Source organism: Perca fluviatilis, chromosome 12 (genome assembly GCF_010015445.1).
Source record: "Perca fluviatilis chromosome 12, GENO_Pfluv_1.0, whole genome shotgun sequence".
NCBI classification, from domain to species: Eukaryota; Metazoa; Chordata; class Actinopteri; order Perciformes; family Percidae; genus Perca; species Perca fluviatilis.
The window spans coordinates 18,130,097-18,156,666 of NC_053123.1; the positions used below are offsets into that span (position 1 = coordinate 18,130,097).

The window sequence follows — 26,570 nt, forward strand, 5'->3', positions numbered from 1 at the left end:
TCCATGGTGATTAGTTGCTCTAAGTGTAGTGGCTGTTTTCATGGTAATGACCAGAACATACTGATGTTACTGTAGATGCAACTGCATAAAACAGTATCTTCCCTCTCCCGTACAGAGGTCTTTCTTTCTTTATTCTATTGCCAGGTTATCACAATGTCTAATGTGCTGGTTTGACATGACATTGGAAAAAAATTCAACCCAATGTCCTAAAGCTAGTGAGTGGACCTTGACCACTAAACCGTTCCTAAGGTATGAGCTGTTTTTTATGAGTCTAGGACAGAAAGTGCAGTTTAGAAATCCCTCTCCCTGCCAGTGTGCAGTGTGTTTAAAAAGAAAATACATTTTGTTCAATGGGGGAAAAAAGTTGTTGTTTTTTACTCAGACATTTAAAAAATAATACATTTATAACTGTAATTGCAATACAGTGAAACTGTGATATTTTTTCTGAAGGTTATCATACCGTCAGAATCTCATACCGGCCCATGCCTAATATACAGTTTCCAAGGTCTAGAATGACCTTTGGTGTTTCAGTAAATGACTCAACACATTTAGAGTTCCCCTCCTCGTCCTCAGTTATCCAAAGCTGTTTTATTGAATCAGCCTCAATATCTCTCCTATAAGTCAGCAGGTCACACATATGGACTGTAGGTGTGTAACTGAATCTGTGGGGTTTACACAGAGCATGAGACTGTGCTTATACGCAGTCTCTCAGGGTGTTAGCTTCTCATCCATGGGGCAGCCCACCCTCCTACTCTAAGCTTTACTGCTGAGCCAGCCAGACACTAGAGATGGTCCGATACCACTTTTTTGCTTCCCGATACCGATTCCGATACCTGAACTTGCGTATCGGCCGATACCGAGTACCGATCCGATACCAGTGAGTCATATATTTCATTATGTTTTAACATCTGTATACTACTATCTCTGTATGGATGTGATATGATTTCTTTCTTTGTTGTCGGTCTGGCTCAGGTTAAACTCTTTGTGAAACATGAACAAACGCATACAAGGAATGCCCCAGAACTTTCTTTTATAGTTATAATGAAAAAGAACATAAATAAACTACTTTAACGTAGATTTTCTTTAGGGCTTCATTACGTGGTATCGGATCGGTGCATAAACTCCAGTACTTCCCGATACCGATACCAGCGTTTTAGGCAGTATCGGAGCCGATACCGATACTGGTATCGGTATCGGAACATCTCTACCAGACACTGCAGTTAAATCCATCCTCAGAACAATTAGTTATTAGTTGCTGAAATATCAGTGTTCAGTGGTGATTGTGGAAGACAAGGTGGGAACAAATTACAGTTATTCTATCTAGGAGTAGAGTATATTCCTACACAAGTACAACAGGAGACCACATACTTTTGTAGAGCACACACAGCTACATAGTGATAAGGCTAGTTGTAAAATAGCTTTCAGCTTGAAAAAACACACACACATACAGTGAAAAGACTTGAAGGGCCCTATTTTAACGATCTGAAACGCAAGTATGAAACGCAAAACCCAAGTAGCTTTGTGGGCGGATCTCGGGCGCTGTTGCTATTATACCAGCGGGATAAATGAGTCTTGCGCCCGACGCAAATCTAAAATGGGTTGGTCTGAAGTAGCTAGGTGTGGTTTGGGTGTAACGTCTCTTGTTATTACATCATTATGTTTATTGCACTCTGAGTACACTACGGTAAGGTAGGAAATTGAACTGAAATAATTGGAGAATATTTTTTATTTAAATTTGAGTGTGTTGTGTTTAGCACTTAAGAAAAGTTAGTCATACAGTATTTCAGCAGTCAGCAACAGTGGACACCGTTACTCTACACATAGATTAGTGTCTGCGGGAGAAGCAGATGTGTGAGAGAAACTTGACTTCATCAGAACTGGGCTGTTGTACTGATATTTATAGTGCTGATTTAGCCTAAAGTGTCCCCAAGGAGTGTTTGTCCTTTCTCCTGCTCAGGGAGACCTTAACTGTAATAGTTTGATTCATTGCAGCATTAAAACATCTACTGTGCTACAGTGTCACTGCAGGTGGATACCAGAAGACTGACACAGGATTGATTTGCTTAATGATTGGGATTAAAAAAGTAATTTTACTGTTTTTATTTTACATTCATATACTGTAACATTGTCGTTCAACTGATATTAGTCTTTTTCAAAGGAGACACGGAAAAGAAACAAACAAAGGCAAAATCAAGTCAAAGTTATACAGTATCAAACGAACTAGCTCATGGAGCAAACCTGTTAAAATCTTGACATAGAAAAGCAGACATCCTCTATCTGAGTCTGCCACAAGATCCTTCATTGAAGGGGTAAACTTACAAAGAGGGAAAGGCTCATTCAGCTTTAAATTATTCTGCAGTGAGATCAATGCATGTGAGCAGAGTAAAGGAAATCACTTTGGCTTAATTCAGTTCTGTTTTCGGGGGCAAATAACAAAAGCAAATCCTCTGACTGTAGCAGTAATTTCCATATAAACTGATAGTTTGCATATACCTTGGTATTTACGTGGAGCCAGAGGTTGAGTGGACTGTTCCTCATGAGGAATCTGTTGATTTATATTGTTAATGGTTCGAATCTTAAAACGATGCCCAGGATACTGCATTGAATTGCAATATTTGCAGCGCAAGCTATTCTTTATTTAGTGTGGTATTGATTTATCAATTTAGAGCCAGTTGAAAGTCAGTTTGTAATGCCGCAGATAACACACAGGAAATTTGTCTTAAGGGTTTTCACAGACTGCTGCTTGTTGTTGCCTACAAAGGAGAGTGCTCGTCATGTGTAAGGCTGTTATGGTCTAAATACAGAAGCGTTGATGTAGCATTCATCATATCATCATTTCGTCATTATACAGTTGAGCCGTCAACTGATAATGACCTAATGGCTTTGGGCGTAATGAGTAGACTGCTACTTTTTACGATATGATTGCTTTGAATGGTGATGTACATTTTGCTTATGAAGCTGAGCTCCTCCACTTCCTTAGTTGCACAGGGCCACTGAAGGGAGGGGCTGTCGTCACAGAAACATGACCTCATTATGAAACAGATCTGTTCGCCTGGTCATTAGATTGAACAAGCTGTTGTCTCCTTTTGTTAAATGTCTTGCAAGCCAAGGTCGGGTGTCGCAACTCACAACCAACGAGCTGTCTCGAAGGTCGCAACATCACACCGAGCAGTAAAGTTATTTGGTTTTCCGGAAATGCTTATGCATGTTAAATTAAAGCCTGATTCAAGTAAGAAATAAAAAATTTGACCTACTTCACCAATATTACATTTAGATTGATTCCACTATACAATATTTTACTTAATCAGATGGATAGCTCCCCAAAGATAGATGACTTCATGTCACATTGAGAAATTGCTACAGAGAATACACAGTGTTAATGCAGTTGTGGACCATATTGCAGAAAGAGTATTCTTTTTTTGCTGGACCTCAGCAATGCTGGGGAGCCCACTTAAATGGCCCACTAGGCTTGGTGTGTGTGTGTGTGTGTGTGTGTGTGTGTGTGTGTGTGTGTGTGTGTGTGTGTGTGTGTGTGTGTGTGTGTGTGTGTGTGTGTGTGTGTGTGTGTGTGTGTGTGTGTGTGTGTGTGTGTGTGTGTGTGTGTGTGTGTGTGTGAAATCATCTTTAAAATATAACCATCTGAAAGTAGCACGAGGAAACAATGCCAGTGGAACTTCAGTTTCACTTTCCGTTTTAACATTGTTGCCTCGCTGAACAGCATGGGCTGATCAGAGCAGACAGCTGTCAGATCAGAGAAGAAATAAACCATAAAGTTGTCAGATTATAGAAAATGTACAGTGTAATTTATAGTTTGTCCATTAATACATGCTGCCGCTCCTCAAAACCAACATTTGAGGCTGTGGTTAATAATTGTCATGTGTTGCAACCTAGGTCTGGTCTGTTTAAGTAACATTAATTACCTAATGTCATATGATATGCTACTTCAGTACACTTTAAGAACAAATATTACTGGGCCACTACAGATAAACATTTAATATCCCAAAAAAATCACATTGTAGACACTACCGCTGACTGTAGCAGTTTGGCCACAATGTATTGTCAAGCACATTGACCATACGCAGTCCAGCCATATACTGAGTTTCAACCTAATCCTGTTTCTTTACTCTTGATGCTCCATTAATATCGCAGTTGCTTTCTCCAGCTACATGCTAAACACACAGCTAAATACAGTTACAGGCCTGTTCCTTAGGGCTTGTTTTAAACCACTGAAAATAAAGGTCTCTATTACATTAAATATTAATGATCAAATAAGCCAAAATAGTCAAAGTTAAAGTTTGGTGGGGAAACTAAATTGTTCTTTTAAAAAAGAAGAAGAATGTAACACTCAAAATCAGTTAATGATTCATCAGCACTGTGTGTTTTCATAAAATTAAATTACCTTTTTCTAATTGAGTCCTTCCCCCTTAAAGCCAGTAACAGTAGTAGTATATCTATAATGTAGTTGCACACAGCTATAAGGACATGTTTAAGTATTTATTAATGAAAGATCTTTGTCAACAATTAAAACTTCTATAAAGTAAATTTTGTCGTTCATTATCTGTGTGTACACACGCCTCCGCTATGGGTGCCCACAGGAGGAGTTGTATTTGTTTTTACAAATACATTAATAAAGACTAATGTCTGCTTAACACCACATTACCGTGTGTTATAAATCATTTATTAAATGTTAATATACTGCTTATAAATGCTGAACAGGGGGACTTAAAGTAAACTGTAACCATTTTGGGTAAACCAAGACCATACAAAACTAATTTTAGTTCATCAAGACCATACAAAACACATTTTTTGCTAATCAATATTATAAAAAAAAACTGTGTTATCTAAGAACGTAAAAAAAACAAGGTCATAGTAAATTAATACCATACAAAACAAACCAAGAACCCTAACAACCAATTAGTTGTCTAATTAATTACGGTGGGACAGCTCTACTAAGATAAAAGTAGATGAGCGACGTACAGGGAAGGTAAGCATGTCAGTTAAACATGTTTGGACTTTCACACAAAATAACTTGTGAAAGATGCTGAATGGATCGTGTCAGGCCAGTACAGCAGGATGGTGATGGTTTCACTTTGATTTACAGACCCACTTGCAGCAGGAAGAGCATAGTCAGGAGAAAGCTAACAGAGTGGAAATGCTGAGAGAGCAGGAGGAATTTGAATGGGGCAGTATTTCTTTAAATGTGTGGTGCAGGGGGAGAAGAATAAAGAAGTGTTAATTGTATTCCTGTGGTTTTCCTCTGCTATCTAGCTAGACTATGGGCATGACAGGAGCATCTTTGCTTTTTATTACAGAAAGTGTATCTCCTGTTTTCTTCTTATTCTAGAGGAGCAATTTGATCAGTTCTGACACCGTGTTGTCTTTTTATTCCTCTCTAGGAGGCAGACAGCTGGGAGATCATTGAGGGGCTGAAAATTGGCCAAAGCAACGTCCAGAGGCCCGATAAACATGAGGGTTTTATGTTGAAGAAGCGGAAATGGCCCCTGAAAGGCTGGCACAAGGTAAGATCCACAGACAAAGCAAAACACAGAAGCTTTTGTTGGTGGATAAACACAAGTGATATTTCCTTTAAACCACCTTCAGCATCATCATAAAACACTTGAATACCAGTGGAAACCAGTCCCTGTTGTCAGCATATTTAAACTCACAACACCAGAGAACACACAGGGCCTACAGCTAATTAACAGAGAATAAATGGTAGACGACTTTTGTATTGAATCCATAATATAAACGATGTGATATGTATTCAATGTCTGCCCTTCCTGTTCTTTAACCAGCACATTATTTTTATGCTTATATTCTCTGCAGCGTTTTTTTGTTCTGGACAACGGTATCCTGAAGTACTCCAAGTCCCCCATTGATGTAAGTAACCCTGACTATAACCCGCAGGCTGAAAAAACAGGGCAGCCTGGCCTGACATCAGCTTGGCTTGGCAATGAGTCAGCAGAAACATTTGCAACACGGGTCATGATGTTCAATGTATTTTCAGCTTTTTTTTTTACTTTGCAGGAAAGCTATTATTTTATGGACAAATTAGAAATGGGGCGGCTGTGGCTAGAAGTAGGGCGGGTCGTCCTTTAACCACAAGGTTGGCGGTTCGATCCCCAGCTCTCCTTTCCACATGTCGAAGTGTCCTTAAGCAAGACACTGAACCCCAAGTTGCTCCCGATAGCAGGCCAGCGCCTTGCATGGAAGCTCCACCACCATCAGTGTTTGTAGGGCTGCAACTATCCATTTACATTGATTACATTTGCTGATTATTTTCTTTGAATAGTTGATTAATCGTTTGGGCTATTAAACCGGCAACGTTCCCCAGTTTATTTCCACCTGGGGATCTTTGTTGCAAGTTTTATGTTAAGGTAACAAATATCCGTAGTATATAAATGGTAAATCCTACAGGGGATGTTTTACTATAAGCTTACATTTCCTTCACAATCCATGTTTGTTGTTATATACTTTTGTTTTTATCACATCCTTTGTGCTGATAAATGAAAGCCATACCTCCCTCTTTCTCCCCTTGTTTCCAGTCTGCCCTCTCTACTGTCAACTATCCAATGAAGGGGAAACGCCCTAAAAAAGATTAAATCCTAAAGCCCAAAGACACATCTTGTTTGTCCAACCAACAGTCCAACCCAGTCCCAAACATGTTAATTTATTATCATATAGGGCAAAGCATAGCAGCAAGTCTTTACAGTTCAGTTGTCAGAATCAGCAGATTATGTCATTTCTGCTTAATCAGCATCACACTGATTTGTAATCTTACTTGTGTGTTTGTTTTCATCCTACATTTGGATCTATGTTTTTTACCAAATACAAATTTCAATTTTTTTGTAGATTAATCAGTCAGCTATCTGTCTGTTTGGCTAAACTAATTTGACCTGATAAAGGTCTGCAGACTGACAGCATGGTGGACTTAATGGTGTGAAAGAAATTTGTTGTCAATGTAATTAGGGTTAAAATGAAGAAAATGAAATTTTGTGCACAAAAATTACAAATGATTTGACTAACTGTAAACCTTGACACATTTATCTATCACTTGCCTTAGATCCAGAAAGGCAAACTTCATGGCAGCATCGACGTCGGCCTCTCAGTCATGTCCATCAAGAAGAGAGCCCGTCGCATCGACCTGGACACTGAGGAGCATATCTATCACCTGAAGGTAACACTGATGGGACGAGTCAATATTGTCATTTCAACGTCAATAAACAGGAAGTCAGCGGACGACAGAGGTGAACGCTGTTTTCCTCTTTAGGTCAAATCTCAAGACATCTTTGATGCCTGGGTGTCCAAGTTGCGTCATCACCGGCTTTACCGACAGAACGAGATTGTGCGATCTCCCCGGGAGGCCACCATGCGAACGTTTCCTCCCCCAACTGCCGTGGAGTCCCCCCAACCTGCCTCGAGTGTGGTATGTGATGCCAAGGTGAGCCCTCCCACCAATTAATTGATTATTTTCTCCATAAATCAATTAATGCTCTGGTTTATAGAATGTAAGAAAATTGTGAAATATGTCTATGCAGACCCAATGTGACGTCTTCAAATGTCTTGTTTTGTCAGACTTACTGTCCAAAGATATTTCATTTGAAATGATATAAAACAAAGAAAAGCAGCAAATCCTTACATTTGAGAAGCTGGAAAAGGACACTATTTGACATTTGTGCTTGAAAAATATTTTAAATTATTAAATATAAGAATTATTGCTGATGAATTTTCTTTTCAGAGAACAGCTGAAAACTAAAACATAACGTTACAGATTTTATGTTGATATGGACGTCTGTAATCAAAGCAGCCTGAACATTTTTTTCATATTTCTACTGTGTATCAAGCTTTAAAGCAGTCTCTCTCTCTGTGCTCTGAGGAGAGAACAGTTACTTATTCAAGAAGGGTATGTCATGGGGAATGAGAGATCGCCTAGTTCTGTTTTTATTGGAAACTGGGATAGTGTACCAAAATATTAGCCTGGATGCCAGACGAATTTAGCCCCGCCCACAAGATTTGATTTGAGAATCTGAGTATGACGATGTCAGGCTACCAAAATATTATCCAGAAGAGAGGAAATAATTCTCAGTCAGCATTCACAGTAACGACAGGAAGACTTGTGTCTGCGTCTGCTGGATCACCCGCCTGATAACTTTGTAGTGTGTAATGCTGTCCTTTTTATTACCCCAATTTAACAGTTACATTATCATACAAATACTGTAATCAGTCGGGTTTAATTTAATACAAAACTTGAAAGTTCTTCACAATTTACATGTATGGAAGCCACTGTTTTACTAAATGTAATCTTAACACTTGTAACCATAGCCTTAATCTGTTCCCTGTGTTCTGTGGCTATTTGCTACACTAATTGGCATTTCAATCAGGAGTGACTTCGCTTAGAGTGAAATAAGTTTAATGAACATGGTGCATAATAGGTTGATGTTAGTCTTTGGCGATTAGACTCCATCGCAATGTTAAATTATAAGGGGTATAGAGGCCGTGGATATATAGGAATATTCCCCCGATGGAGTCTAGACACTGGTGGAGGTGATGAAGGGATGATGTGAAGAGGGGCTTCTGATGGAGAAAACCTAGGTGCTGGGAATGATTAAAACTGGAGGTGAAAGGGGCGGAGGAGGGTTGCATCAATTTTGCTTGAAATGACAACTGACCGCAGCAGAGAGAACTGATTTAAAGTTTGAATGCAACAACGCAATAGATCACAGAGATTGTGGCAAAATCTGGTTGGTTTAACTGAAAGAGTAAACGTCCACATTCAGCTGATGACAATGCAGCTGATTAGGTTGGAAGAGAGAGAGGGAGAAATGTGAAGCATGGAAGTCTTCCTGAATGAACTTACGCTGAACTTCATTTAATGTGTAGACAGACATCTGCCCAATGCACTTACCCTGATTGGACAGGTAATTGTACACAGATCATTAGGATAATAAAACGTGTTGTTTGTCCAGACTGTCCAGACTCAGTTTAGTGTGAAATAAACCCTGGTTCTTGTTGATGTGTCTGAATTGTGTGTAAATGTAAGGTTGCAGCCAGAGCAGGTTCTCCTGGGAGTGTGGCTCTGTGCCTCATGCAGGCCATTAGAGGTTATCAGTAGGATCTGGATTCAGAGCAACTGGCTGCAGTCTGACGAGCTCTCCCAGACGAACAGCTTAAATAAGAGACTACAATCCTATAGTCAGAATGAACTGCTACATTAAAGAGCTTTCAAGGTCTCTTCCTCAGAATGGCAGCATTTGTACATGCATGCTCCTTAAAGCTGATACTACAGCACGCTATTCCTCATTTTTTAATCAACCTGCTGTGTTTATTAATAAGTTAGTTTTTTTACATTTCTTTTAAAATTTTAAAGACCACATTTTCACAGTTACACATTACCTGAGAGCCACAGAGATCAACCAGTTCCACACTGTTGGCTCCTGAACAGATTCACTGCAGCTGTTCCAGATGGGTCAAGTGACTTGTTCAAGGGCCCAGAAGATTCATACAGTATGGTAGAAGGGACCCATTTAAATACCAGTGATGTCTTTGCATCCAGAATAGGTCAGTTGACAGAAAATTTAATTAAAACAGGTTTGATAAAAGGCATTTATTAAGAAAAATAAAATATTTGCTGCTTCCATCTTCTCAAATGTGATGATTTGTTATCAATCGGACAAAACAAGGAATTCAAAGACATTCATTTAAAGGATTGTGATGGATATTTTTCACTAGTTTCAGGCATCTCTTAGACCAGAGGTTTTTAAACTCCAGAATCCAGAAAATGCCTTTTTCACAATGTCACTGCCACTATAGTATGATCAAAACCAGCTGAACCACTCCTAACACAGTGCAGTAAACTCTGACATGAAGTTACAGACAAAACAACCACATCTCTGTGTCTGTTCCCATATCACCCTTCAGCAGGCCAAGCCAAGCAGCTTGCCGTGGCAGCCGGTGGCCCCCAGTAGCAACAGCAACAGCAGCCTGCCTGCCTCCTACAGTAACGGCCAGAGCAAGGTGGTTGCTTGGCTGCAGGAATCAGAGGAGATGGACAAGTGCGCAGAGGGTGAGTGCAGTTTTCTTCCTCATGCTGGGAACAAATCAGATTTGATAAAGAAGTAGATTAAATCATGCCTCAGGCCTTACAGTAAATGTTCTGAACCCTGAGAGGAGGATTGATGACCATTTCATGACACATAACACTGAATGTGTTTGTGTGTGCTCGTGGGTGTGAATTTTATTTTCAGAGCTCGCACGATGTCAGTCCAACCTGACTGAGCTGAGCCGGCTACTGCAGAGTTTGGAGATTCTACAAAGGACACAGTCAGCGCCCAATTTCATAGATATGCAGGTAAACAAAGATACACAGCCATGCATGCACACACAGCAACACACATACATACACACAGATAAAGAAAGCAATTTAGTTAGTGTTTCATTTAGAGGTTTATGTGTGTGAGTGTAATGATGGAGGTGAGTCAGTCTTTTAAAACCTCAGCAGTCACCATCACTACCTGTCTAAACAGACAGGATTCAGCTGTGCTCACAGACCACCTGCCAGCTTCTCTAACTGATCAGTATTTATCAAATTTAAAGTTTTGGTATTATGGTTTTTGGCTGAAATGCTTTTTAAAATTTTGTTTTAACAACACACATTCCATCTACCTCAGTGTTTTGTTTGCGACTCATTTGTGGGGATTTTGTCCTGTTTTTCCATTTCACTGCAATAAAAGTGATTGTTAGCTTTGCTTCATTTTTGATGTGTTTGTCCTATTAACCACACTTTGCAAATTTTGATCCACGTGTGCCACAAAGACCAATTGTGTAGAAATGTCAAAGAAAGAGAAGCGCTTGAACAGAAGATGGAGAACAAAAAGTGTTGGCAAAGACGCAAAATTCCAGCTTCAGGTACATCTTTTATTTGATTTTTGCTCTGCCAAATAAAGACACACACACATACACACACACACACACACACACACACACACACACACACACACTGACTCTTAAACACAAGTATGCTGTCTCCTTGTCATTAAAAATGTTCCTGGGACTACCCTAATTTTTTAAGAGGGGAGACTGTTGACAGCACACATACACAACAGAGCATTTTCTGCCCTTTTCTTTTTTGGTCTTTGATCAGTCTGCACCACAACTGGCGCTCATTAATGTTTTATTGCTTGAGTAACTATTTTTCTGTCTCTGCTAACCTTATTTCACCTAATATATTAATTTGTGCTTCCTGAAAAGGCTAAATGTGCTTTCATACACGATTGCTTTTATTTTTAACCAACCATTTTTCTCTCATGAATAGATTTGCTATCACGGAATCTAAAAACTCCTCAATAGTTTACTGTAGAGATTTCTAGATGTAGCAAATCAAAGAGAGCTGGACTTGCTGTTTATCTCAAAAAGCAAAAGTAATGCCGCTTCTGTCACATCGTCATTCTGATTTAATAGTTCTTGATATCTAATGACCTTCATGACTGAGAATCTTCATAAATTTGACATCAGAGAGAATATCAGCAGTAGGTGCAGAAGAATGAGGATACAGTTATTTCCTTTAGAATAACTTGTAAGACATTAATGAGAAGAGCATGTCACTGCTCCTCAGTGTGACATTTTGGTGTGACATGTCAGAAATGGTACCATTATACTGTACATTCAGAGTTCACTATGTCTTATCGGCCCAAACTTTTTGCTCTTCACAATTGGTTCTGTCAGACACACAACACATTTTTGTGCCTCTTAGCTGATTGACAGTGGTCCTCTCTGTGGTCGTCATCTCTCTCCAGGTCCCTCTGTCTGCCAGCATGTCCCCTGTCCGCCTCCACTCATCCAACCCTAACCTGTGTGCCGAGCTGGTTGACTTTCAACCCCCCGTCTCTCGGCTGACAGACAGTGTAGAGTATGCTAGTGACTACATTAAACTTCAAGAGGAATTCTGCACCATCGCCCAGAAAGGTAAGGCATGCAGTATGCATAGCTGCAGGGTTATTGGCGAGATATGTCTCAGTGTTTCCCATTTCATATGTAAATCTTGAGGCATTTTTATGGTTTGTTAAAACCTGGATCACATTGACATGACTTCCTGGTTCAACTTTGAACTACCATACTTGCCGTAGTTGTGTGCAAAAACAGTTTTTTGTGCAGTGTGGGATTATTAGCAACATTACGTATTCACTCATTATCAATTTTACCTCCAAGTGAAATGGTGACAGTCTTGCAAAACTGCTCATTACCAACCTGTGATCATCTTACCACTTCGTTGGTTAAAGTGATATAATTTCCAAGATATCAGCAATTAACTTAGTAAATATAACACTATCTTAACTGAGAGAAACTATGGCCAAAGCTAAAGTTGTAATAAACTGGGATTAAAATTGACTATAAACAATGTTGATGAAGATACCTAAGAGTAAAATAAATCACTTGAAAAGTTGAAATTAATTTTGGTCAACAAGGTTAACTCAATCACTGTCACTGGGTTAATTGAACATAATAATAATGGTAATAATAAAAATGTTTTATTTATAGGGCGCTTTACAGGATACTCAAAGAGGCTTTGCAAATTAAATAAAAGAATCTTGAAAACTAAAACACAACACAGGAGCAAGTAGCATAGGATTTTTTTACAGTGCCCATATCATGAAAATAATCACTTTTTCTTGGATTTGGGGTGTTATTTGTGTCTCTGGTGCTTCCACACGCATACAAACTTGGAAAAAAAAACATCCACGCTGTTTTTAGTGAGATATGGGTTTCTGACTGTAACCTGCCTTCAGTCTCCGGGTGAGCTGATCAAAAAAATTATGTTTTTTTGAAAATTAAACCATGTAAACCTATTCTGGTACAACCTCAAAATACAATTATGAACCTGACAATGAGCAATATATGGGCACTTTAAATCAAGCATTAAAAGCAGTTTTTGAGTTCTGTGTGAGGATAATGTTTTTCATTTGAGGATTGTGACAAAGCAACTGAACGAAACTGTGATTTTGAAGTGTAAAGAGTACTAATTTCCGTTTGTCCTGTCTCTGTGCAGTCCACTCTCTGCTGAAGTCAGCCTTCAACACAGTAGCCATAGAGAAAGAAAAGATCAAACAGATTCTGTCTGACCAGGAGCACTTGGACCAATCAGCCCAGATCAACTCTCTCAGGAAGTCTCTGTCACAGGTAATAAGCTGTCTTCAACCAGTACCCATGATGCCTCTTTCTTTCTACTATTAGTTAGGGTTAGTTAATCTGAGCCGTTTGTTAGACATATTTGGCTACTTCACATTCTTAATGCTAAGTATGATGCAGTTTTAAGATGTAATCACCCGGAGTGATCAGGACATTACTGGGGAAATTACTGCAATCATTTGAGCGATGTGTCTTGGTGTCTTTAAGATCAAACAAACCCATTTTGTAGTTGTCGTGTTGTAAGATACGCTCACGATGACGGGCTGTCAGATGAAACACACAAGCTACAGTTTATTCCAAGCAGTCACTGTAATCCCAATTGAAACAGATGATGTGTTGAGATGAGAGCACAGACAAGTGACTAGAGAAAGTTCAATCATCTTTTCCTATATTAATTGGGGGAGAGAGAAAAATGTGCTGTGCAGTTCATTAACTCGGCTCCTTAGGGCTGTCTCTCTACCCCAGTGATTTAATTGGACTGTTCCTTTTCTAACAGTCGACATCATTTCAGTGAAATGTTTCTGCTGCTTAATCTTTGCTTTGTTGCTAATTGGATGCTTGTGTGACAGTGTTGAAGGCTGGAGGTCAGGTTTTTAAGGCAAAGCTCTGCGGGAAGTTGATAATCAGGATTCATGGTTGTTACAGCTAAGCTGCTGTTGTCAACTACTTTAATCTTTGAGGGGCATACTGAGTTTATTTTGTATTTCTTGATGTTTTATTTCACATGTACACATTTACTTAAAGCGGCTGTAATCAATATTTATATATAAAAAATGATGACTACTTTGTGAAAGGGGTGGTTTGTAGTGATAAACCCACAAATAATTAGCACCTGATTCTGCAGTTCCCCTCAGCTCTACTGAGCTTTTTAGCATGTTTCAGCTCATTGTTCTGGTTTTAAGTCCTGCAACTGCTGTTTTGGTTCACTGTCACCGTTCTGATCAGCGATGACTTTTGCGGACGCTGCAGGCAGCTGTTTTCAGTTTAAAAAAAAAAAGCTCTAATAAACTAACTGTACACTGCCTGCTAAGCACTAAACAGCAGGCAGACTAAGGTAACAGCTAGTTGGTGAACATAGTGGAGCATTTAGCAGCTAAAAAGCCCAATGTTTCAGGAATTAGTTGAGTGAGAACAAAAACAAAGCTAAAAGCAGAGAGAATATTCTTCACGTTTTAGCATCTGTCAGCTCGTTGTTTTGGTTGCTTTTGTCATAGCAGACAGCTGTTTTCAGAAAACAAAAGCTCAGACGACCCCACTGTACGCTGCCTGCCCACTGCCCTGCACCAAACAACAGACAAAGTTAGCAGCTGGATAATACACATAGTGAAGCATTTAGCAACTAACTCTTCAGGAGTAAATGGAGACAAAAACAGAGCTTACAGGAGACTGAATACTGGACCTCCATTCATCAGGTGGACAGAAACACGACTCCAAAAGAAAAGTTGCTCCCCATCTGCAGGATGTGTACACCATATCACAGTTTCTGATATCCCCCAAGTGGCCACAAATGCTGTTTTTAAAGAATAGTAGGAGATACCCTCTAAAAGATAACAGACGTCTGCCCTCGTTCTTTGCAATAATGTATTTCAAAGTTTGGCTTAAAGAGTCTTAAGTAAGTCAAATAAGTAGTATCTTCATCCTGGCACTAAGAAAACACTGTCCATGGAATTACAAAGAGGCAATTTCATACTAAAATGACCAAAACTTTAGAAGATACTCACTTGATACTCATTTGGCTAACCTAGACTGAAGCCTCATATTAACTGCAGGTAACCTGTAAGTAATGTGGCTTTTCACCCCCATCTTTACAGTGTAGTTGCTTTAGTAAGGGATCGCTTCACTGCCAGTATGGAGAGGAGAAATGAAACGACTTATGTGAGAGTGTTAGGATAGCTTTAAGAAGACAAAGAAGATTTTTTTTTAAAGTATCTACATCCAGGGCATCAAACACTAAATCCCCCCTCTACCCCTCCCCGACAAAAACAAAAAACATCAGCACATGTGGAAAGTAAACCACACTTTTTTAATTATTCAGGCCCTGTCCCAAAACGCAGAACTTCGAACCCGACTCAACCGCATCCACTCTGAATCTGTCCTGACTGAACAAGTTGTCAGTGTGAACATCATCTCCACGCCTGATGAGGTAGGTCGCTGTGGTCAGTCACTGACGGAGCTATTTTCTGACTCTTACATTGATGAAACAACAAGGCATCTAAGGCTGACCAGGTAGTTGTAGTGTTTGCATCATGCATTATTGATTCCTGTCCTTATAGATTGATGATTTTTTCAGTACACCCTGGCAGGTAAGCTTAAAGGATCCTTATTTCATGCAGAACGTGGCATCAAGGTTAATGGAAAGAATGACTAATTAGAAACGGATGGGAGCTTGCCCTCTGGCAAGGATACACATGCTGAAAAATAAACTCTGTGTTGTCTTTGTTTGTGTTTGTTCAGGTCCGTTTCGTTTCTTAAACCTGTCATCGTAGCAAGGAACAGTGAACATCTCGTGTGTTTGCATGTGTTTTTCCTGCAGGCTGGAGAACAGATGGGGATCCCTCTGACTCAGCAGGCCTCTAATGAGAGCCGACTCTCCATGTCGGAGTCTGTTTCTGAGTTCTTTGATGCCCAGGAAGTGCTTCTGTCAGCCAGCTCGTCGGAAAATGAGGTATAACAGATGACAGTTAAGTGTTTAAGAAAGGATGGCGGTTTGGACCATGAGCAGCGGGTTGTTGAGGAAGGAAGGGGTTAAACTAGCCCTGCTGGTGGGAAGCCAGATAAAACGTCACTGTGAAGGCTATGTGTGGAGCTGGAGTTAGTCAGCAATTAATGAGGGCAGCATGAGAAGCAGAGATATCGTATAACGGAAACTCAAACAAAAGTCAGGCACACAGGAGGGCTTCTATTCAATCTGACCCGAGGCTTCATCTCTCAGTTGTGTCTCGGAATCACACACTCTTCTGTCTGTTCCTCTTGATTTGTTTGAAACTATCATTTCTGCCTTCTCCCCTTTACACTCCTGCGAACACCTTGCTTGGTCTCTAAAGAGCCATTGAGCATTGTAGCTTCACAGGCATGCATTGAGCTGTATTGAAGGATTACTCGCCAAGGAAATTCATCAACCCCCCCCATCCTCCAGCTCCAACAAGCAGGCCTATTCAGATTTGTGTTACACTGTTGGCCGAACAATCACCAGCAGCAGGCGACTGTAATAGAGGCTAATACAACAAGTTGCTACCATATGCTCCTCTTTGGTGGCATCAATGGCCTCATTGTGTTTGCTATATATAACGTATGAAAATGCTGCAGTGTCTCATCTTATGATTACTGCAGTGGGACAGATAGTGGGTGACTGCTGCAGTTTGTTAGCCAGTGGCAAACTGCAGTAACTGTGTGTGAGGCTACGGCCGTCTGCTAGTCTGATCAGAGTTTGTGTTCTACTCTACTGCGCTGACTCACTCCGCTTTGTACCTGCTCCCCTTGCAGGGCTCAGACGATGAGTCATATGTCAGCGATGTGAGCGATAACATTTCCGAGGACAACGCCAGTGTGACCGATAACGTCTCCAGACAAAGTAGGTCCAATCCTCTGTCATCATGAGCCATAGACCAAGTATCCATATGTTCCCTATTAGAAAAGGGAGGAAAAATAATAAAGGAGGGGATCCCTTCGATGGATCAACCGTGCTTCCCTTTTCAACATCCACACACACAGACACTTCTGGCAAGATCATTTATCAGTGTGGCCAAGGCAATTGACTTTGCAGTGTTGCTCTGTGCCAAGGGCATCTCTAAGACTCTGTGAAAGCTATCTGTGTAAGGAATAGGGTTGCAAAATTCCGGGAATTTTCAAAGTTGGATTGAATATATGGGAATTAGCGGGAATAAACGGTAATTAATGGGAATAAACTGGATATTTTTAATATTGCTTGTTATAATACTGTTAGTCTATAACAGGAAACTTAAATGTAGTTGAAAAAAACATCTTGTAGCATAATATTGGTTAAAACAACCTGATTTAATGTAACTTCACTTAAATGTCCTCCCTATATTCGTCCTTGACATGCACGCACGCAGTAATCAGCATAGGCTACTACATACTTGCCAACATTTAGTTTTTAAAATACGGGAGGTAATACATAACCCATTGCTATTAAACTATGTGTGTTAATTGTATAGCCCACTTGTTCTTGATAGGCTGGAAACAATAGACAGTGCTGATGGTTAGTTTAGCATGCATATAACCATAACCATAACCTTAGTAAATCAAAGGCAGCATGCTAGCTACCTAAATATGTTAAGCTAAAGTTTGGGCTACTACTTAGCCTACTGCAGTAAAATATAAAAAAATTAAAATTGTTGTTCACTGAAGGAATCTATTAAAGTTCTACTGACGAATAACTCAACATTTGTATTCACTGTATATGCCTGTCTGCTTATTACAAAACTGAATGTTTATATTTATGTTTGTATAAGATGGATTTTGTATGAATTACCCATTTTAGTAATTCATACAAACATTTCCCATTAATCCCCATAATTTCCCATTAATTCCCATAATTTCCATTAATTCCCATGAAAGTTTCCAAATTGGAATGTTTCCAAAATTCCCCAGCTTAAAGTGATGGTTCGGAGTAATTTACCCTAGGGTCCTTTGCACCATGACCTCGAGCCAAACACCCCCCCAGAAGCTTTTTTCACCTGGGTCTAACACTGGGCGAGTTAGCGTAGAGTAGCGTTAGCCGCTGAGTAGCTTAGCGCGGGGGTAATGGACCCACGTTTGTATCTCTTAAATGACCCCACTAATAATGCCCGAAATGATACCAAAGGTCTACACTAGTATATATAGGTTATGCTCTCATAAAACGATGGATTGGAAAGTTTGTAAGTACACCACTTTTTTCAATAAACTATACTATGATTTTTTTGTCACTTTTTCAAGCATACTATACTATGACTTTATACGACATACTATACTATGATTTTTTTTTTCGATATACTATACTATGAATTTTTCAAACATTCTCTACTATGACTTTTTTATCACTTTTTTTCGGCATACTATATTATGACTTTTTACGACATACTATACTATGAATTTTTTGTCACATTTTTCAATATACTATACTATGACTTTTTTGTCACTTTTTTGATATACTATACTATAACTTTTTTGTCACTTTTTTCAAAATTCTATAATATGACTTTTTTTTCGATATAGGCCTACTATACTGACTTTTTTTTCGTTCTATACTATGTGGCCAGCTTAGCTCATTTGGTAGAGCCCTTGCATACTTAGAGCTGTATGCCTTGACACAGAAGGTCCACTGTTCCACTCTGACCTGTGATGATTTCCTGCATGTCTTCCCTCTCCTTCCCTTTTCATTAAAGGTGGAAATGCCCTGAAAAATTATCTTAAAAAAACATTCAGTACTATGACTTTCATAAACATACTATACTTTTACTTTTTAGTCACTTTTTTCGACAAACTATAATATGACTTTTTTGTCACTTTTTTCGACATACTATACTATGACTTTTTTATCACTTTTTTCATAAAAACGTCATAGTTTAGTATGTCGGAAAAAAGTGACAAAAAATATACTATAGTATGTCGAGAAAAGTGATAAAAAAAGTCATAGTATAGTATCTCGAAAACATGATAAAAAGTCATACATAATATACTATGACTTTGTTAGCACTTTTTTCGACATACTATACTATGCTTTTTTATATACTATACTATGACTTTTTTCAACATACTATACTATGACTTTTTATCACTTTTTTTTGAGATACAGTATAATACTATGACTTTCGATATACATTACTATGATTTAGTTTAGCTTTAGCAATTTACCTTTTCAGCATTCACAAGCATTTTCTGCAGGAAAAGCATTTTCTAGTTGAAGATTATTATTATTATATCATTAAGAGCATGTTTCAGAGAAGAGCAGAGACTGTCACAGATAATATTGTACCACCTGTAGATTGTTAATTAGGTGATATTCTTTTTCTTCCCAGTGGCCAACGGAGACTTTGCTGGCAGTGCCTTCCGTAATGGGCGGCGCAGCTGCCTGCCAGCGCCATGTCCCGACACCAGCAACATCAACCTCTGGAACATCTTGAGAAACAACATCGGCAAGGACTTGTCCAAAGTGTCCATGCCTGTGGAGCTCAACGAGCCCCTCAACACACTGCAGCGTATGTGTGAAGAGCTGGAGTACAGCGAGCTGCTGGACAAAGCTGCTGAGACTGAGGATCCCTTTGAACGCATGGTAAAGAAGCTGTCAGTTTCTGGCACTCTGTCAAATCGAATGCATTAGGTTAGGTTTTGAGTCTAAAGAACATGGTCATCCGTCATTGCTGTTCATAATGCAATTTAATGTTTGCTTTGGTTGTAATATTTGTGTCTATCATACCTGTATTTTTTTTACATATGAGGTGACATTGCCAGACACAACCAACATAAATAGTTTCTCTCAGAGGCACGTCTGCGAGGCGGTAGTGCATTCCAATGCAGCTGTCGACCTTGGATCTTCCTATTTTTATCTGTCTTCTGTCCTTTGGATAGCGTGACATAGCCTGTTACTATGAAGTGATTAATCCCCTCTTGTTATTGGCTGTTTTGTTTTGACTCTCTGACAGGCTCTCGTTGCTGCTTTTGCTGTCTCAGGCTACTCATCCACTTACTACAGAGCAGGAAGTAAGCCATTCAACCCGCTACTCGGAGAGAGTTATGAATGTATTCGGGAAGACAAAGGCTTCTGTTTTTTCTCTGAACAGGTAAGTCTGTTTGTTTGATGAAAGAAATGTATGTGATATAAAGTGCATCTTAAACAGAAGCATTGACTTGGATATATCACCCTTTTTTTGGGGGGTATTTGAGATAAGTATAAGCTCTTCAGCAGCTTATTTGTCAGACTGGGGGGAAAAAAGGTGGTTCCCAAACCTTTTGGCTTGTGACTGCTTAGAACAAAGAAATCTCTACTTGTAACGCCTCGTTATCTACCAGTTGTGACCATTTTTTAGTCCATCATGTGTCCTCTGTGTGAAGACTGACAGATATGTATATGATGTGTAATCTTAACAACAGCTGTCAGACTGCTTTTATTTGATCTTGTCTCACAGGTGAGCCACCACCCTCCCATCTCCGCCTGCCACTGTGAGTCCAAGAACTTCACCTTCTGGCAAGGTAGGTTACATACCTAATTAGTGAAGGCTTTTCCTCATGGGGACTCTGGCTTAGCAGACAAGCCTTCCGGTCTCATTTAGCCTCTTTAAAATTCAACTGAATTCTGATTAAAAATAGCTTTTTATTCGATACATTTTGAGGAGAAATGCAAAGATTTGAGTGGTCAGTAAATTTCTGTTCCGTTATGTTTCTGATATTTTTCATCGATTTGCTTTTCAGATGTGAGATGGAAAAACAAGTTCTGGGGAAAATCGATGGAGGTTTTACCGATCGGGACCGTGAATCTCACGATTCCCAGGTAACTTTGATCAAGCTGCTTGTAGTGATTAAACCTAAAGTCACAGATTCCATCTCTACAATCTAGAGCCTGACCGATTTATTGCCCTATCACAGACATATCGGTATTGGCATATATATTGTCTATATCTGCTGATATGAAGACTTTTTTTACAGTAACATATAAGACAGAAAACAATGCTTGGGGTGATATAGAAATGGTCTAATTACGTAGTTTGTCCAGCAGATGCTGTGAGTGCACAGTACTGATGTTTATAGCTTTTTAATTGAATGCTTGATGCTTCACGTCAACCAAAGTCTGTTGCTCAAGATAATTAAACCCAAATTTAATGGATGTGGTGTCATATTGTCAATGCACAGTATTTTCAACCCTCAAACGACTAACAATCATACAACCATCTTGGGTTGTCCGATGACGTGAATGCTCACAGGTCTCAAACATGGGAATCTTTCTCATCTCTACCATCAACCCATATGAAATGAACATGGTGTGAAAAGCAGATTCTCAGTATCCCGCACATAAATCTAATATTTACTTCTCAGTCAGTGTTATGAAACATACTAATACATTGTATATTTCTAGGTTTGGAGATCACTATGAATGGAACAAAGTCACCACCTGTGTGCACAACATCCTCAGTGGACGACGGTGGATCGAACACTACGGGGAGATAACCATCAGAAACATAAAGAGCAGCGCTTGCCTCTGCAAACTTACCTTCGTCAAGGTAAAACGTCTTCAGCAATCAGTGTTAAGATGTGATTTAGTTGCACTGCATTGCGGTAAAGGGTAGCTACCAACATGGGGTTTGTCTTTCAGGGAAACTACTGGAGTTCTAATGTGAATGAGGTTCAAGGATTTGTAATGGATCAAGAAGGGAAAGTGATCCACAGGCTTTTTGGAAAATGGCATGAGGGCCTTTACTGTGGTGTCCCACCTTCTGCCAAATGCATCTGGAGGCCAGGTAGGCACTGGTTCACTGGACTTCACATAAGCCCTCTAACTGGTGCTACTGGTCACTTAAGGTCCACTGAAAGTGTTTTTGACTATATGTATTTTGTTCCCTGACCCATTTCAGTGGATGGGGTGGGCAGGAAAATGAACAATGTCGATGAATTGATTTTAAGCTTTTTGTTTACGTTGTTTCCTCTCCTTGTCAGGCTCCATGCCCACAAACTATGAGCTGTACTACGGCTTCACCAGGTTCGCTATTGAACTGAATGAGCTTTGCCCCGAGTTGAAAGATGCTCTGCCCCGTACAGACGCCCGATTCAGGCCCGATCAAAGGTACAGCATGACATCCTCAGCTGCCACCAAGTGCGAAAATAAAATGCCCGTGATTTCCCACAAACCAGATTGCAATATGAGTTAATCTGCTCGTAATATTGTTTTTGTCTGATGAGTGCAGACTGAGATGTCCTGCTTAAAAAGCTGAGTGAATATTTGAGTTTTGTAATGCACGTGTTGTTGGTGTTCTTTGTATGACTCATCTGATTTACTGTTTACTAAATAAGTGATGTTTGGGTCACACAGGCACCTGGAGGAGGGGAACTTGGAGATGGCATCCTCAGACAAGCAGCGCATTGAGGACCTGCAGAGAGTCAGGAGGAGGTGGAACGAGGAGAACAACATCAAACTGGAGCCACGCTTCTTCAAGTAAGCACAGAGACCAGTAACCAGAGGCATCTAACTCTGTGTATGCACATTCTTTTTATCCAATTCATGAAGCCGTGCGTACACATGGTTGTAATCTATAAATCTAGATAATATGCGTCCGATCATGCCTAAATGTTTTTATGAATGACATTTTCTCCTAATTACTTTTAGGGTTATCAGTTACATCAGTCACTTCTCCATCTTTTCTTCCAGGAAAGTGGTTGATGCCAATCACAGGGAGAGGTGGGTCTCTAACAACACGTACTGGGAGCTCCGCAAAAACCCAGGCTTTATCAATATGGAATCTACAGTGAACCTGTGGTAGCACACGGATTGCCATGTCCATCATATCGTCCTCACAGACAAGACGGCCGTAACCTATGCACAATAAGGTGTTAAGAGAAACACGTTAACGATGAAATATCCATGTGCAGGGATATTAGCGACTGCAGAGCGGAGGGATGGCCTGATGCCAAGCGACCCTGTTGAGGTTCTGTGGCACTGCCACATGGTCATCCATCCATGGAAACATCCTGTAGGATCACCTTCATTGTGCTTGTGGAAGCTGGGTTGTCAGGGCAACAATCGTACCACTCCTATGTAGATCTTTCCTCAGCTTTTTTGACTTCTGAGTATGTCCTTGCCTTAAAAAGACATCCATACAAGTCACACGATTTAGCGCTTTTTCGTTGAGGCCATTCGATTTGTGACAGCAGTTTGGGTTAGACTAGTCTATGAAGTAGACCTTTTGACAATACCTATGTGCATGTTTAGAGAGCCGCATTTATTATATCATCAATTATTGTAGAAAAAAAGGTATTTTTATAAAATATCTTGGACTCAGAATTTAGTGAAATAGTATGTGAATTGGCAGATTTTATTTATTTTTGCCATTTAATACGGTTGAATCTGTGTGATAGCAGTATTCTCTCTCGGGAAACAACTCATTTAAAATTAATCTCGACTGCAGCAGAGGAAGTATGGCGTCCATACATGGAATTTTTAATGAATATAATCAAACAGCGGCTCTCAAAGCTTATCATGATTTGGAAGCAGAAGTAGGTATTAAAATGTAAATCCTATTCGGGTTTTTGGGACACGTGATGCAGGAGAAACTTTTTTTTTTATGGTCAACACAGATCTGTCACGGAGTCCAGTTTCTCCTCACAGTTGAGATTCTGTGTAAATAGAGGGACAACCTCATGCGCCCACCCCTGCCCCACTGTCTAATTTTAAACATTGTTACATGAAACCAACTCTTCTGAATCACACGGTTACATAAATACACACATAACTCCCTCCATTTATAGTAGGCACACCATACTGTATAGCGTGTAAAAAACTCAAAAAAGAAGCTGTAGTAGGTTGTACGGACTGTGAAGCCCTTGGAAACACTTTGATCAACATTTTGGGCTTTATAAATAGACTTGACAGTGAAACATGAGGAAAACAGTCACATATTTCATATTTTGTTCTTCAAAATTTTACATTATGAATAAATCCTCACAAAACAAATATATTTTCTTAATTATAATTATCATTATATCTTAATTGACTCATTCAGCCAAAAATATACAGTTAGTCCAATGTGACACACCAGAGCCACCTACAGGTTGTCCAATGAAAATGCAGTTTCAGGATACTGTAGGTCAACAATATAAATATTTCCTTCAATGTCATAGATGTTAAAAAAGTGTGTACAGTAACAATTATACTGTTCAAGAATCAAAATGTGTTTGATTCCCCAGAGACTTTACTGCTGTGACACGGGCTTCTGCAAAGCACCAGTTACCTATTTGCAGTTTGTGTATTTATTGCAAAGCAGATTAGCTTTAATGTTTTAACTAGTGTCCCTCTTTTGTGTTACAGAGTAAGAAAATATAACACGGGGCATCTGATTGAAATCAACCCCAACACACACAAGTAGTCACACATTGTGTATTTAAATCGATTCCTCTCGTTCAGGACCGCATGGTGAGGACACAGAAGGAAGAAAAAATAGAGTGAATATAAATATGTAGAATGAAAACTATGTGAAGCAAATTCATCTTGTGTGCACTGTTCATATGGTACTGTAGATTACAAACCAAAAAGGTAGTACTGCTTTGCATCCATATCTTTGTTTTCCTTTCTTTTTTAAATGTACTTACTGTGGTTTTAATTATTCCCGGTCACAAACTCAACGCTAAAACTCGTCAGTTTCACTTGCTGTGCCTTAATGCATTTATTAATGCCTCACAAACACACTACTGATAACAACCCCCATGCCAAGAAGGTATGCCATTAACAAACTCTGCAACCAAATACATTTTCCAAATCTCCACCTGCATACAGATGATACATTATACTGATAGCGTTGAGGATTCAGCTGTGGACAAAATGTCTTGTCTAAATTCTTAAAAGGGAGATATCTTTGCCATTAGATGAAGAAGAAAAAATGTTAGACTGTAAAATGCTTGCAGTGTTAAAAGATGTTCCGCACTGCTCTGCTACTCCAAACATGCAACCAATCCATTTTTGGTGATCACTGTAAATACAGCACATTTAGAAGATGGGTCACAAACTGCAAGAGCTGATTCCTTTTTCCTCCTACATCTGACCTACATCCAGACTGAATCACAGCAGTTGTGTGTGGAGGTAGGAGAAATGCTTGACATAGTGTTTGGGATCATAGAGTCAGACTGTAGTGAAAAAAAATAATCATGAAAACCTGTTCATGCTTTCTTCATCCACTGTTTGACCTGCATGTCTAGAAAAGTTTGCTTGCCAATGAATGTTGCAGATGCCTTACAAACAAAAGGTTTTTGTTTTCTCAATTGGACTGTCATGATTTTTCTTTTGTTTTTGGACTGACATCATGAAGCACTGTGTCAGCTCACTTTCTTTCAAATCTATTTCCAGATGGGTACCTTCTAAAGTGCAATTTCAACAAAGTACATATCTTTCCATGAACACTGTACACTGCTGCTACATAGTGCTTGTTCTAATAAAACTGTAAAACTCAACCGATGAGGAGTGTGTGGTTTATATGTAAATGGCAAAGCTATAAAAGTCAAAAAATCAGTTAGTGCAGGTTTAACGTTAAAGGTATAATATGCAGTATTTTACTATAAAACTATGTAAAACATACAAAAAGTAATCATTCTCAATTATCACTTATGACTCACTAGGTGTGTGAGGTGGTGTCTATCTGCAGAGAGCCTGTGCTCTGGGGTTTTGTTTTTCTGTGTGAGGGACGTTTTGAGGCGTCAGTAAAGAGCCTGTGGGGCCCGAGTGGGGGGGTAATCCATACCCTATAACAGCGTGCAGGTTGTGCAGCCCGTTCTCATTTCCAGGTACCGCCGCTTTGTCACGCCCTTCGGCGTCTCATACTGATGCACAAGCTCAACAGACACACACAGACAGGAGGACGCTCTGCATTCACACAAGATCCGACAATGTGTCTCCTTCCCGCGGAGGTGTTTATTTGTGGTTTAGAACGTAACCGCTGTGATACAATCAGAAAATAACGTTTCTTCCCTATTCACTGCTCTGTTCCCTGCTCGGTTGCTTTCTCTGGCTCGTTGAACAGTAAGCGATACCTCTTAAATATTATACCTTTAAGCAGTTATGTTGCAGTGCTGCCAACATCCTCAGGGTTAGTCAGGTATTGTCGAACATTACTTTTCATGACTTTTGTCACGGTTACCACGTAATAATAAATTTGGGCCAAATTGGTCAACGTTTCCATAGAAAACGAGGCAAGTTATTTTAGAAGTTAACTTATTGTCTCTTTCTAAACAAATTTAACAACAATATGTATTATTTTTATCTGATTTGTGTAGGAACAAGAAAATCATTATGCTTGGTATAAATCGTTTAATACAATGTAGACAACAAATACAGGCCTGTAGTCAATTAATAAAAAATATCCTAATTTAAAATCCCAAATTTGGTCAGAATAATGTCCATTACACATTTACCTGACATTTTTAAACCCTAAAAAACCTATCCCAAATCACAAAATCAACTATTTTGCTCTATGAATAAAGTCAGTAAACAACAATAACATTTTTGTATGATTAATATTGGTCTCTTAGTTATTAAACCAAACGAGTCAAGAGTGATGGATTACATCAGTGCACAGGCCTTTGGACTAATACAGCAAGACGCGCAGCCTCATTAATTGATGGCTGTCGAGGGGTCAGCTCCCACGAGAGACGTTTCATTCCAGAACTCTGCACATTGCTCCTAAAGGCACCGC

At 39.5% G+C, this 26,570-nt stretch overlaps 1 protein-coding gene across 7 annotated transcripts in view; it reads left to right on the forward strand.

Moving 5' to 3' along the window:
- Positions 1-23,803, forward strand: part of osbpl6 (oxysterol binding protein-like 6) — a 35,376-nt gene extending 11,573 nt beyond the window's left edge. The window contains exons 3-23 of one of the 7 annotated variants that reach the window (XM_039817762.1): positions 5,397-5,519; positions 5,827-5,880; positions 7,064-7,177; positions 7,271-7,441; positions 9,919-10,063; positions 10,245-10,348; positions 10,813-10,905; positions 11,793-11,961; positions 13,043-13,173; positions 15,218-15,325; positions 15,716-15,847; positions 16,666-16,753; positions 19,203-19,456; positions 19,827-19,964; positions 20,310-20,373; positions 20,593-20,671; positions 21,254-21,398; positions 21,491-21,635; positions 21,832-21,958; positions 22,205-22,327; positions 22,541-23,803. In XM_039817762.1, the coding sequence (XP_039673696.1) occupies positions 5,397-5,519; positions 5,827-5,880; positions 7,064-7,177; positions 7,271-7,441; positions 9,919-10,063; positions 10,245-10,348; positions 10,813-10,905; positions 11,793-11,961; positions 13,043-13,173; positions 15,218-15,325; positions 15,716-15,847; positions 16,666-16,753; positions 19,203-19,456; positions 19,827-19,964; positions 20,310-20,373; positions 20,593-20,671; positions 21,254-21,398; positions 21,491-21,635; positions 21,832-21,958; positions 22,205-22,327; positions 22,541-22,652 (2,619 nt within the window). In that variant the 3' untranslated portion in view covers positions 22,653-23,803. The remainder of the gene's footprint in view (positions 1-5,396; positions 5,520-5,826; positions 5,881-7,063; positions 7,178-7,270; positions 7,442-9,918; positions 10,064-10,244; positions 10,349-10,812; positions 10,906-11,792; positions 11,962-13,042; positions 13,174-15,217; positions 15,326-15,715; positions 15,848-16,665; positions 16,754-19,202; positions 19,457-19,826; positions 19,965-20,309; positions 20,374-20,592; positions 20,672-21,253; positions 21,399-21,490; positions 21,636-21,831; positions 21,959-22,204; positions 22,328-22,540) is intronic. The other 6 variants (XM_039817763.1, XM_039817764.1, XM_039817768.1 and 3 more) reach the window with 6 other exon arrangements.
- Positions 23,804-26,570: the final 2,767 nt, after the last annotated feature.